A 13,529-nucleotide genomic window follows, 5' to 3' on the forward strand; every position below is an offset into this window, starting at 1 on the left:
TCGTCTCGGCGTCCTTCCTGTTCTCCAGAACCCACAACACAACAACAATATTCAAGTACCACCAGTGCTTAGCAAGGTGTCAAAAACTAGATGACTAAAAAAAGAGGGGAGGGAGGATTTTGGGCATTACTGGTTAGATTCATTTGTTGTTATAGAAATGGCTAGTTTATAATATTATGGAAAAGTAAAAAGTTGAGGTTCAATGTTAATGCTTTCTTCCTACTGTAACAGTAGAACTCAGAAATCAATGCCTTTTCTTTTCTTTTTCCTTTCTCCCCCTCACTTTTCCTTTTTTCTCTCACCCTTTGCTTACAACCCCCCCTCATCCTTTTCTAGCAAAAACCTCTCGCTTGCTCTCCTTCACTCACACGCTGCTCGCAAAAGCTTCTCTCGCTCTCATTTACTCACACATTGCTCACAAAAACTTCTTTGTCACACAAGCCCCTCACTCGCTCTTTCACTCACTTTTCGCTCGTGAAGGCCGCTCGCTCACTCTCTCCTTACTGCTTCGCTAACAAAAGCCTCTTCTCTCTCTTTCTCTGTGTGTTTTTTTTCCTCTCCCACCAAAACCTGCTCCTTTAATAGCTTCTCCTCTCTACACTTCCTCTTCCTCCTGTTCTCTTCGGGTGTGCCAGAAGCTCCAATCAGCATGAGCCACGCCCGCAGATCCTGGGGTTTCAGCTGAGCCCTGCAGCTCCAACTGGTCTCCTCCAGATCTGTGCAGCGCCACTTTAGCTGGTTCCCACCCCTGCTACACTTGGCTAGGGGTTGCATACCACCTGCCAGGTGCTAAAGTACCACCAGTGGTACACATACCACCGGTTGAAAAGCCCTGCTATAGACAGTCTGAGACACATTAGCTGCCAGCAACTACTTCTTTTACTTTAGGGGAAGCAGGAGTGAGATTGTTAGAAAAGGATTCAAGCCAAGTGGCAAATAAGCCATGCCCTCTTCTTGCCCACGTGAAGTAGTGCAATTCTGCCTTTCTTACCTCTTGTTGGAAGCCTGAACAAAATTTAGCATAAAAAACATAAATGTGAGAGATTTGAAAGGAATTCAGGTAACTTACTGCTAACAGGGAGGGTAAAGCCTCTGGAGGGCTCGGGACAGGGGTCATTCCTCTGTTCTAGTCCTATTAGACCTCTCAGCGGCTTTCGATACCATCGACCATGGTATCCTGCTGCGGCGTCTCAGGGGATTGGGAGTGGGAGGCACGGTTTTACAGTGGTTCTCCTCCTATCTCCAGGGACGCTCGCAGTCGGTGTTGACAGGAGGGCAGAGGTCGACCGCGAGGTCTCTCGTTTGTGGAGTTCCTCAGGGGTCGGTCCTCTCGCCTCTCCTGTTCAACATCTATATGAAACCCCTGGGTGAGATCATTCGTGGCTTTGGAGTTGGGTATCATCAGTACGCTGATGATACCCAGCTTTTTCTTTCTACCCCAAACCACCCCAGTGATGCCCTCAACGTGATGTCCCGTTGCCTGGAGGCGGTTCGGGTCTGGATGGGGAGGAACAGACTTCAACTCAACCCCGACAAGACCGAGTGGCTTTGCATACCTTCATCCCGGGTCTATTCGGATATTCCATCTCTTTCTATGGGGGGTGAATTATTACCCCCCGTAGATAGGGCTCGCAACTTGGGAGTCCTCCTAGATTCGCGGCTTACCTTGGAAGATCACATGGTGGCCGTGACTAGGGGGGCTTTCGCCCAGGTTCGCCTGGTGCGCCAGTTGCGGCCCTATCTAAGCCGGGATGATTTATGCACGGTCACTCACGTGCTCGTGACCTCTCGTCTAGACTACTGCAACGCTCTCTACATGGGGCTTCCCTTGAGGACCACCCGGAGGCTCCAACTGGTACAGAATGCAGCCGCGAGAGTTGTGTTGGGAGTTTCCCGATACTCCCACGTGACACCTCTGCTCCGTGAGCTGCATTGGTTGCCAGTTGTCTTCCGGGTGAGATTCAAGGTGCTAGTAATGGTGTTCAAAGCCCTCCATGGCATGGGGCCGGAGTACCTCAGGGAACATCTGCTGCCGGCATCAAGCTCCCTGCGCCCTGTGCGTTCCCACAGAGAGGGCCTCCTCAGGGTGCCACCGGTCAGAGAATGCCGTCTGGTGGCCCCCAGGGGGAGATCCTTCTCTGTGGGCGCCCCGGAGCTATGGAACCAGTTACCGGTTGAGCTCCGGACGGCGCCCGATCTGCGCTCCTTTCGCCGCGATCTGAAAACATACTTGTTCGAGCAAGCCGGCCTGGCCTGAGGGGGGATTGGTGGGGTTTTTTATCATTCTTATTGGGGTTTTTACTGTGTATCAATTGTATTTTAATCGGGCATGCATTTAATTATCTTTTAATTTTTGTAAATTTCTGTGTTTTATTCTTGCCCTGTACACCGCCCTGAGTCCTTCGGGAGAAGGGCGGTATAGAAATGATAATAAATTAAATTAAATTAAATTAAAGGGTGGGAACGAAATGGCTGGGGTGGAGGCAGCGTGTTGACCAAAGTGGAAGGGAAACCCATGGCTCTCAAGACAGACTTCTGATTCCACCTGCTATTGGTCTCCTAAGTTCACCTCCAGAATAAAAGCTGGTAAAATATAGAATTTACTGTATACATGTCTTGTAGGGCAATACTTGTTGGTATACTTCATTTAAAGGGTCTCCCTCATGGGCTCAGGGCAACTTCATGAGTAGAGGAGGGAACTGGTATTATCAGGACAAGTGCAAATGGGAACAAGGACAAAATGAATTCCCTGAAGTTGTTCACAAGATCCTTTCAAGACCAAACTTAGTAATAACATTTAAAACAATATTTTAGTCCTTTTGGGCGAGGGCTGGCTTAGCTATCTGGATAAAGAGGGGAGGGGGCGGACTTCCGTGGCTCCATTCAAATTCTTCTTCTTTGCCACAAGCACCAGGTTACTTCTGCCTTGCGATCCTAGATTGTTCTCCTCCCTCTCCCAAAGGGGGTGGAAGAAAATTGAGTGAGGAGGGGAAAAGGAAAGGGGAAAACAAATCAATGAAAGCATCTTACTAAGATGTATCCAGTACGCGCTGGCTCTCTCTCCTCTCACTTCTCTGCCTTGCTCTTGGTTCACTCGGTTTGTCTTTCCTCTTTTCTTTAATTTTTTCTTTTATTCTCACCCGCACCCAGCCCACATTTCCATATCAAACATGGGATCATACTTGCAGCTGCTATAAAAAGGCCGTCAAAGAGCAGCAGTCTTAAAGGCGTTACTCCAGCCAACGAGGGGACGGCGTCGTGGTTTTTTTTTTAACGGACACACACAAACGCACACTCGCGGCACAAGAACACCCCTCCACCTCCTCTTCCCCAACCGAGGGATCTTTCCTGAAGTTTACCCTTCTCTGCCCTCCCCACCCGCCGCTTTTCTTCTCCTGCCAGCTTGCCCGGACCATCCGTCACCATTTCCACCACGGGGAGGCAACGCGCCCAGCCCCTTCAGCGGCTGAGCATTGGCCGGAAAACTTTGGTCGCCGGGGCCATCGGCGTGGTGATGATCTTGATCCTGGTGATCCTCATTCCGGTGCTGGTGAGTTCCGTGGGCATCGACGGACACTACGAGATGCTGGGCACCTGCCGCATGGTCTGCGACCCCTACCTGGGCAAGACCACCACCACCACCAGCGCCAGCAGCATCCGGAGCGAGGGCGCTGAAAGCCTCAGTAGCGATCACAGCGGACTGCCCCCGCCATCCACCCTCGTCCAGGGGCCCCAAGGCAAGCCGGGGCGGCCGGGCAAGCCGGGTCCGCCGGGACAGCCGGGCCCCCCGGGCCCCCGGGGTCCCCCGGGAGAGAGAGGAGATCCTGGGAAAACCGGTCCGCCTGGTCTGCCCGGTTCGGGACTGAGCACAGGGGCCATCAGCGCAGCCACCTACACCATGGTGCCCCGCGTGGCCTTTTACGCCGGCCTGAAGAACCCGCACGAGGGCTACGAGATACTCAAGTTCGACGACGTCGTAACCAACTTAGGAAACAACTATGATGCTGCCACGGGCAAGTTCACCTGCAACATCCCGGGCACCTATTTCTTCACCTACCACGTCCTGATGCGCGGCGGCGACGGGACCAGCATGTGGGCAGACCTGTGCAAGAACGGGCAGGTAGGCGGGCGCCTCCGCTTGGCTCTCCTGGCCGGCCGTTGGGGGAGCCTTGGCTTCCTCGGCTCAGTTGTCGGTCCCCCGGGACGGGGAAAGGAGGGAGAGGGGACCTTCCGCCGAGAGGTGTTTTTAGAAGAGCTGGCGAGCATTCCTATATACTGGAGGTAAGGAGGTCTTCCCGGAACCATTTGGGGATACTGGGATGCTGCCTCCCCAAAGTGCACAGTAACTTTAGTCCGCGTGTGTGCAATTGGCGAAGATGTTGCCTTGTCCCGCGAAAGTGGGACTGCGATACTCTCTCGGTACTAAACCCTACCGAACGGAGAGAGGCTACTTCTGTGCAAGTATATGCCGTATTGAATTTTGCGGGAGATAATTTGTAAAAGACCTAGAGACGCACCTGGCTGGGTAATTGCAAATCTGTGAGGAGAATCCCTTTTTCTGTAATAGCTTAGTTGTCCAAGAGGTTGTGATGGGGAGTATCAGTGGCTGATATGCCATGCATTTCCCCCTCCCTCTGGAAATTATAGGAAGCTAATAACCAAACCACAAAATACTTCACTTATGCCAAAGGATAGAAGCTTGTAACTTTCTTAATAGAAACTTAGGTGCAAAACTCTTCAACCATCTTTTATATCTCAGCATCCCACACAGACACACAAATTTAGCATTTCCTTTTTAATGCATCAAAACAACATTAAAATCCAATAAAGTAATGTCTCCTATCATTTACATTCCTGCTCTTTATTCTGCACATTGGGGTGAGGAAAAAATTATCAGTGGTAACCAACACACTGCCCCCATTCTAATGCCCCCCTTCCCTAGCTCTTACCCACACTTCTCTAGTAAGCAACCTAACATTATTCTTACTGCATCAGTTGATTCATTCATATTTTGTAGCAAGCCTTATTGAATTCAATGGAGATTTCTCCCTAACACCCTTGGAGTAAAGGAACACTGGGCTTCAGCACTAGTCAAATGCATCGAGATTGAAATCTCTTTAATTTGTTCATTTAAATTTCTCCTTTTCTGATTCTCCAAATGTGTTGCATTTCAGTTTTAATGCATATGCGAACACACATATACATATCTATGTTGGTTTTCTTTAAAATAAGTCCAGAATGGTGGGAAATAGCCTTTCAAAGAACTAAATTAACTGCTTCTTCAATCACCCTGTCCAACATCTCAAAAATCTTTTTTCTCACTAAATCATCCCTTTGTGATAATACAAGGTAATATTGCCAGTGCCAGAGGGAGACTAACAATGAGTTCTTGATGCTTTCTAATTGAATTTCATAATTAAGTCCAGCCTCTGCAAAACAGCTTTTCATGTTGCATCCAACTAACATCTTTCTCTTTCTTTTTTAACATTCCTCCTCTCCTTGGCAATCCTTCAGCATTGCTTGACATGTGTTTACATGGATACTAGGATACTACCGCTTGCAAAGATCTCACCTGTGTAGTTTTCATTAATTAATTGAATAGAAATCTCCACAGCTATAATGCTAACCTCACAATCACAAACTTGAGTTTCAATTTCCAGAGTGTTTCAATCCAAAGGTGTAAAAATCTTATGGCATGAGAGAGACGAATAAATCCTGCATCTAACATGAAGAAAAGCAAGCAACACAATGTATTTGTTAGTCTTTAGGGTACTAGAAGTCTGTTGACATGACTTCAATCTCCTGCTCACTCATAAATATTTGTTGAAAAGGTGATTAAATCCAGTTTTAACTGCTCTGATACCAAGTCTTAAAAAGAAATCCAATCTTTAATCAATAGCTAAGCAGTTAGCATAAACTTGAATATGGAACAAAACACACATATATACTCCCTTGTATGGCTGTCTTTAAAAACTTCGCTGCAAACTCATTAATTCTCATATGTCTATGGGAAGAAATCTAAGACTGAAGACTATAAATGTTATTATTCCCAGACATGTTCATATTTTGAAAGATAATTTTCTGAAGGTAGAGCCCCAAGGTGTAATATTCAGTGCGGGGGAGGATCTTCCCTTTAAAATCACTGCACATGTCTCCTGCCAGTAGGCAATGCTTGCTACTCAAGCCTTTCAGCTTTTTATTTATTGCTTTGTTCTTGTTTTAACTGCCTGCTAGTGGGTTATTATATTTATATAGTTTTTATGTTTTTAACTGTACACTATCCAGAGTCATGCAGTGAGTGAGATGGGCAGCTTCTAATTTTGATTAATAAAAAATTAAATTTTGAAAGGCAGTGGGGGGGGGAGTCTTCAGTTGTTTGGGTTTCCCCTTAGACCCATGGCTTGATTTCCTCATCCTTTTCTTCTAACTGTGGGTGCTTTTGCTTTTTCCTTTTGTTGATTTATTTAAATTACTTATAGCAACCCAACTCCAATGATTTTTTATATTTTCAAGTAAAGCTAGAGGGAGCTTCCAGTATAGCTCCCTCACCTCAGCTTTGATGGTTTATGAGTTCTCTGACCAGCTCATTCTCTGGTTAAAAAGAGCTTCTGGTTAAAGTGCTTAATATCTTCTAATTTGAAGAAAATGCCACAAAGCTTTCTCAGTGTTTTGTTTGACGCGAGTCAGCATCCCTATCTTTACAATATTAACTATGGTAGCCTGTTTCTCCTTGTTGTTGTTCTGGAGTTACTGTCTTAAATCAACAGTAGCTCAAAATATTAGACTTGAGGTGAAAGGCAAGGATGGGTTCCCATATCATGTATAAAGGTTGACTCCTGTTACAGTTGAATTTAGCTGCATAATTTAAGATAGGAAAATGTGATCCCCATTAATTTGGATGGTGCAGAAGAAATCATCTAATATATTTGATTTAGTTCTTAAATATTTCAATACCATCTCTCAATATCATTTTCCTGAAGCAACTGGCTCACTCTGTCTAATGTTAGAGCAGGTCTTTTAGACTTTCCAGACCTGCATAGACTCCTATAAGAGTCTTGGTAATAAATGGCTTCTCTGGGCATACTAGTGTATGTAGCACTATATTTGTTGGGCAAGTGTTTACTCTCCTGGCAGGTTTCCTGATTTCTTAGATTGCCTAGAATTGTCACCAGTTCAGTGAAGAACGTCTCTGCCCTGAACAGTTGCATGAGAAGCAGAAATTTGACAGGTGCCACCTTATCTGATATGGACGTGTAGTGATAGAACAAAAAGGTATCTGCTGAATTTCTGCTTCTTATGCACATCAGGAGTCAGTTCCTCCAATAGACATAGAAGTGAAAGGATTTGGGTGACTGCTTTTACTTTTGTGTACACAATACAAATTATAATTGTCTTCTTGATTTATCTTATGCCATGTAAATCCCATTTTGGGCAATCTTACAATAGCCTACTGTACAAATTCTAGTGATTGGAAGTGTCCATCAACCACAAGATTCAATTCAGATCTCAATTTGGGAAACAATTTACCCTGAACTGATTAGAAGATTATCAGTAGGACCTACAGTAAGACCTACAGTAAATCCAAACTTCAGTGAAGAAATCAAAATATCTGGGTTTGATAGGTTTGAAATCAACAAATGGATAACTTCTTCAAAATTGATGAATTTTTATGACAGGATGAAGTCTGTCAATTTTCAGACTAATAGATAAAAGGTATTTTTGTGTTTGGTATTGTCCGGAACGTGGCTCAAGATCCCAAAACAAACTCACTTGGAATTCCAGCAACAAAGTTTTATTTCAAAAGAAGTGTTTGCAAAGGCTTGGTAAGCTGAAACACACACAGGAGTTCAGCCACACCTTAAACAGCTGTTTGACACATTTTTATATCCTGCTCCCAACGCAGATTCCCCCCTCCCTTATCGCACTCAACACCCCTTCCCCAATCATCCGAAAACTGCACCAGACTGCCTAAAACCACTGCCCCCTCCCCTCCCTGTGTTTCAAGAAGCCCCCTTTGTGCACATCCTATCTATCACTATCTATTATTCTATCAAAGAAACTTGCTGTTTATCTGTATGCGGTTAGGCATTGAGCTCTAAACTTTACATACAGGTGTTGTTTTTCCTCTACTTGCGGTTTTAGTTAGCTAGTTACTTCTGCTTGTCACATATGTACTTGTCAACATTTAAATAAGATAGATAGACCGTTATTATTACTTATGATTTCCAGGTGGCTTCTTCTAACATCCTTTAGACTCATTAGAAATTTCTGAATAATAATCTATTCTTTTCAGTATGTTTATGGATTGATTTTTTAAAACAAAAAGGTAGCTGCTGATAATGTTTTCTCTGTAGAATTGAATCAAATTTTCAGTAAGTGGCTTCTTCTGATGGAATAAGGTATATCATATTTGAAATGATATATTTCTTTTGCAGAAGAGAAGTCTTGAGGTCTTATTATTTAGGAATTTCAAGAAAAGATTCCCCTAGTTTTTAAAAGAGATGGCCTCAGTATTAAGACGTTAGCAAAATATTGCAAGTATTATTTAATTTTATGTGCAAGTAAAGCCTTCTGTTTTGTGTACTTGAGATGGGAAAGCTTTAGGAATTGCTCAGCTGGCATAAAAAAAATAACAGTAGGAAGAGATGGATGTTGGCTATAGAAGATACCCACAACTGAACGAAAAAGTTTTCAGCAACCAACATTTTCAAAATCTTTCTGCTTCATCCTTCTACATCCTGCAATTATAGCCAATTATTTTCCTATCTGTTGCTGAAAAGAAAAAAGAGAGCATGGAACTCTTTATATGGAAGTTTGTCTGCCAATTAGTGTTCTTCTTTTTGAAGTACTCTGACATGTTTCCAAGGGAATCCTGAAGATTCTGCAGAAAAATAATTAATAACTAGTGAAATAGATAAACAACTTTATCAAATTTCTCCTTGTTTGTTGGGTTAGCTTTTCCCAGTCTGGCTTATTTACAGAAATGTAATAATTATATAGTTTAGTTGTAGAGAAACAATGCCCTGGTCTATATCATTTTCTAGATTTCAGCTCCCAATCATCACAGCTTTTATGACAAATACTCAGAATTTGGGGAGTTGAAGTCCACATAATTTAAGTTTGCCACGTTTGAGAAACAATGATCTAGGGCCGTGGTGGCAAACCTATGGCACATGTGCCACAGGTGGCACGCAGAGCCCTCTCTGTGGGCACGCAAACCATCACCCCAGTCTCAGGACTTCAGCTGGGTTTTATAAAATCTTTTCGCTTTAGGCCTCTGCACCGTGTGCAAAAAAAAAAGGTTCAATCAATCAATTTCAACTTCTCGTGGGGGAAAAAAAGATCTCGCAAAGGTGGAATTGATTGATTGAACTTTTTAGTCCCACCCAGTCTGCTGTTACCACCGTAACCACGCCCACCCAATTGGCCACATCCACACAATTGGCCACACCCATCCAAGGGGCCATGCCCACCTGGCACCCAACGATACATAACTGGGTTTTGGGTTGTAGTTTGGGCACTTGGTCTCTAAAAGGTTCGCCATCACTGATCTAGGGATTGAAGTAGATGTTCTGGAAAGAAATTTCAAATATAATGAATAGAGCAAGTGGCTCTAGGAGGACTTTTGTTTTTAGTTCATATAAAAAAATACACCTGCCTGCCCCCCCATGTCCAAATAGTGCTTTTATTCATTACTTTTATCAGATGATTTATGTCCATACATCCTGAATCTCTAGCACTAGATGAGTGAAGGTCAGCAAAATTATGAAAAATAAGAATAGAAAGATAAAACAAGAAGTTTTCTGGAAGTAGATTCTTTGGTCACTATTCCTAGATTTTAATCATATTTTGCTTCTGAGAAATATTGCAATAATACTCTGAGTATCTGTATTACATTGCAAGAAACATTGTTCAAAGACTAGTCTCCATATTTGCTACATCTGGATTCCTAAGACCACCCCGCACGCTTCAGAAAAGAAATTACATGTGATTTTTAAAGTTTTGATTATCAGTTTTTAATGGGGATGCACTTGTCACACCTTGAATGTCAACCTGAATTTTCTTCAGTCTCATAGATAAGATGGAGTGAGGAAGAGAGAAAAAGCAGAGTCATTAAGTAAGAAAATAAGTTTCTCCGATTCATTTTGTAGGTCTGAAAAGTCTAAAAGGCCAGGAGGCACTGTGACTTTAAATATTTAAGAACTTTCCAATCAGAAAATATATTTTTCCTCTTCCTTTTTCTCCTGGTCTTCCCTTGTCTTTTTGTATTTTTTTGCAAAGCTCAACTCAGGAATGTACCCCAGAAGACAAAAAGTGAATCATTGTTGTGTACAGAATGGGACCTTTTGCCATTTAAATCATGACTTTCTCTCAATTCTCCACCAAGAATAGCTAATGGCCCTTTGTTAACTGCTCTGAGTGTGATATATTAGATACAAACCAAAATGGCCATGGGCAAATCATGCCTCTTTCTCATCAAGCCAAAATGTGAGGATAACAATATTAGCTGACTTCACAGAAGGTGTCAAGGTTTGATGGTGGGAAGGAGAGGAGAGACACTGATTACTATGTTAAGTACTTTATAGCCTCAAGACCCAGTTCTGTCATGTCTAGGTATAAATGCTCACAGAGTTATCAAGCAGGGTTCTCAGCTTTTGAACACAGCTCTCCAGAGTTTCCTTTAAAAGCAGCTTGCTCTGTTGATATTAGCAGATAACAATGCCTATCTCCATATTTGAGAAATGACACATTCACCGCAGCTTAAGACTCCTTGAAAACATCAGTTTGGGAAGGACACTTTGGAGCTTATGCTGCCTCCATGTTTTATCACTTTCTGAACTGTTCTTTATACGAGATTATATCTAACTCTTGTGTTGCAAAATGTAAGGTAGAACATCATATTTTTGGTCAATTAATGGCCTTATTCCAAACTTTATTCTTCTACATGAGGATATAATCTGCCTTTAACCCACAATATGCATTGCCTATCATATTTCTGATTTGCTTTGATTTAGCATGTTGCATGGATCCAGCTTTGTTTTTTGAAGCATGTTTATGAAGGATTCTTATATATAAGCCACACCACTGTGATATTCAGCAAACTACAATAAAATAAATGATGGCATAATTCAATGCATCTGGTCAAATCAGATTTGTTTTATAAAATAATCCATAATAACGAGGTACATAGGTCATGCTAAACTAAAACAAACCACATTAAGATTTAGCATGGTGCATGAATCTTATATTTGTTAACTGAGGCAGAATTAAATCACAATATAGTGTTCTTGCTTGTGGTTAATGTGTTGAGGGAAGCTAGACCATATTATTAGTAAATTATGGATTACAGTTTCAAATGTTACTGCATGTGAATTCAGATAATTGTAATTTATCCATTAGGGCAGGATTAAAAAAACTATGGTATCATATGTTAGATTTTTGTTACAGCTATAGCTATATTGAATATAAATACCCAGGTTTATTGTATTGTGGCAACAAGTACAGCCTTAATATTAAAATACCTCATTCTTTTGCTTTTTGAATGTTCACCTAATCCTGCCACTTTCCTTCATTTAAAAAATAATCAGTATGTCAGGGACAATACGAGGGAAAAACCTTCCTTCTCGATCCATAAATATTACCTGTGAATTAGGGACGGTTGCTGAGAGTAGAGAAATAGGTAAAAATACCATTCAAAGAGAGGTCAGGAGATGCAAATAACAAAAGTAAGTGACTAAAACTGGGGCAGGAGTGGAGCAGAGAGATAAGCTCTTATGGAAAAATTAGAATTTCTACTGTGCATTTTTTATCATATAGGAGTCAAAAACTGCACAGAACTTAATATAACTGTTTCATCTCAAAGCCCCACCCCTTCAAAACATGTGTTTTGCATATGAAAGGTCCCGGGGGTTAATCTCCACCTCTTATAGATCTTAGAATTAAGTGAAAATTACAGAAAAACCACTGGCTTAAATTCTCTCCTTCTTCCTTCCTCTACTCCCCACCCCAGCCAAATTGTGCAAACCAAAAATCAAACAAAAACATCCTGGATAATTGGGGTGCAGGAGGAAGCTGGCACAAGCAAGGCAGGTTTACTTGGTAATTTTGGACCTACAATTTTGTGGTCAATTAGAGTGAAAACCTGAAGTCTCATGTTATCAAATGTAGCCAATTAAAGCTGCCTGGAATGATTCTCAGCCATAAGCCAGAGGTGCTAAAATCCCCACTTCTGCACAACCATTAACAGGATAGGCAGGGCTGAATTTAATATAGGCCCACAGCAAATGGGGAGGAGAGTGCTATGTTTATCCTATTTGAATGGGAAGAGCTCTTTGGTTCTTTCTCCATTCCATTTTTTTCAGCAAGACTTCCAAGAATGTTGCATTGCAGAATCCAAAATTAAGGTACAAATTGTTATTGGTTAAAGAAAAAGATTTCCTTCCTGAAGCCTGTTTTCTAATGACATGGCACTACTCTCATTTGCTGTGTGAGTGTGTTTGTGTGTGTGCACGTGCACACACACACACACACACATGCGTGCATGCGTGCGCACACAAAGACACATAGACACACACAGCTCCTTCAACATTATTTTTTTCCATTTTCTCCAGAAGAGACTTGATCTCTTTTAATTCTTGGACTAAGTGCTTTTGAGTACGTGCAGAATGTCTCTATCCGAAGAACCTCAAGATGATATCAAGTTTTAGAAGGACTATACTGCATAATACCTATTATATTTCACAGGGAGTGTTTTCCTAGCAAAGTCAAGGAGTTCTATGTCTTGAAAATTAGTTATTTCAAAATAATACTGTACGATGCAGGAGACAGAAAGTGAAGCCTAGCATGTTCAGCTCAGTGTTTAAAAAGCATGTTCTGTATCAGTTAGTGCAATTAACTTATCACCACAACTAACCCCAACATTTCTGTTGCTAAGTGAGGCAGTAACTTTTACCTCATTTTATGTTCTGTCCCAGCCTATGCAGGTCCTTGTTAAATGCACAAGGACAAAACCCCTTTTGACAAGTAGGCTGGAGACTCAGAAGAAAACAAACCCCTTTTAATATTGGTAACAAACCTGCCAAATGGTCCAAAAACAAAGGCAACAAAACACAATCCATATGGAGAAAATTGTCCACACGAAATGCAATGCAAAACAGAGAATTATTCACCAGCAATACCAACAGAACGTGATCCCATGAAGTACTTTGCAATGGTTGCCTTCAGCAACCAGCATCGCCCATACATTCCCTATTTTTAATTCAGTCCTCAAGGTGTGGTTTCTCAATGCCTTCTCCCCCTCTCCTGGAGTCGCTCAATTGCCTCCCTCTGGGCTACTCTCCTGGCCTGTCTTCATTTGTGGGCATCTCTCATGTCCTCCAGCTGTGCGTCCTCCGAGTCTGACCCAGCGTCCCCACACAGCTGCGTCTCATCCTGAGCATGAGCGGAAGGGCCAGGCTCCTCACTGGAATGTAAGTCTTGGAGCTCATCAGAGCCTTCCTCCAACTCTGATGGCTCCCCAGGCCCCTCCT

The 13,529-nt window shown here is 42.6% G+C and overlaps 1 protein-coding gene across 1 annotated transcript in view; it reads left to right on the forward strand.

Annotated features, from left to right (window-relative positions):
* Nucleotides 1–3,409: 3,409 nt before the first annotated feature.
* Nucleotides 3,410–13,529, forward strand: part of C1QL1 (complement C1q like 1) — a gene marked incomplete at its 3' end in the record, with an annotated part of 64,308 nt that continues 54,188 nt past the window's right edge. The window contains exon 1 of the mRNA XM_081343357.1: nt 3,410–4,120. Within this exon, the coding sequence (XP_081199483.1) occupies nt 3,515–4,120 (606 nt within the window). The 5' untranslated portion in view covers nt 3,410–3,514. The remainder of the gene's footprint in view (nt 4,121–13,529) is intronic.

This window comes from Vipera berus, assembly GCF_964194415.1.
Source record: "Vipera berus genome assembly, chromosome: Z".
In the NCBI taxonomy this organism is placed as follows: Eukaryota; Metazoa; Chordata; class Lepidosauria; order Squamata; family Viperidae; genus Vipera; species Vipera berus.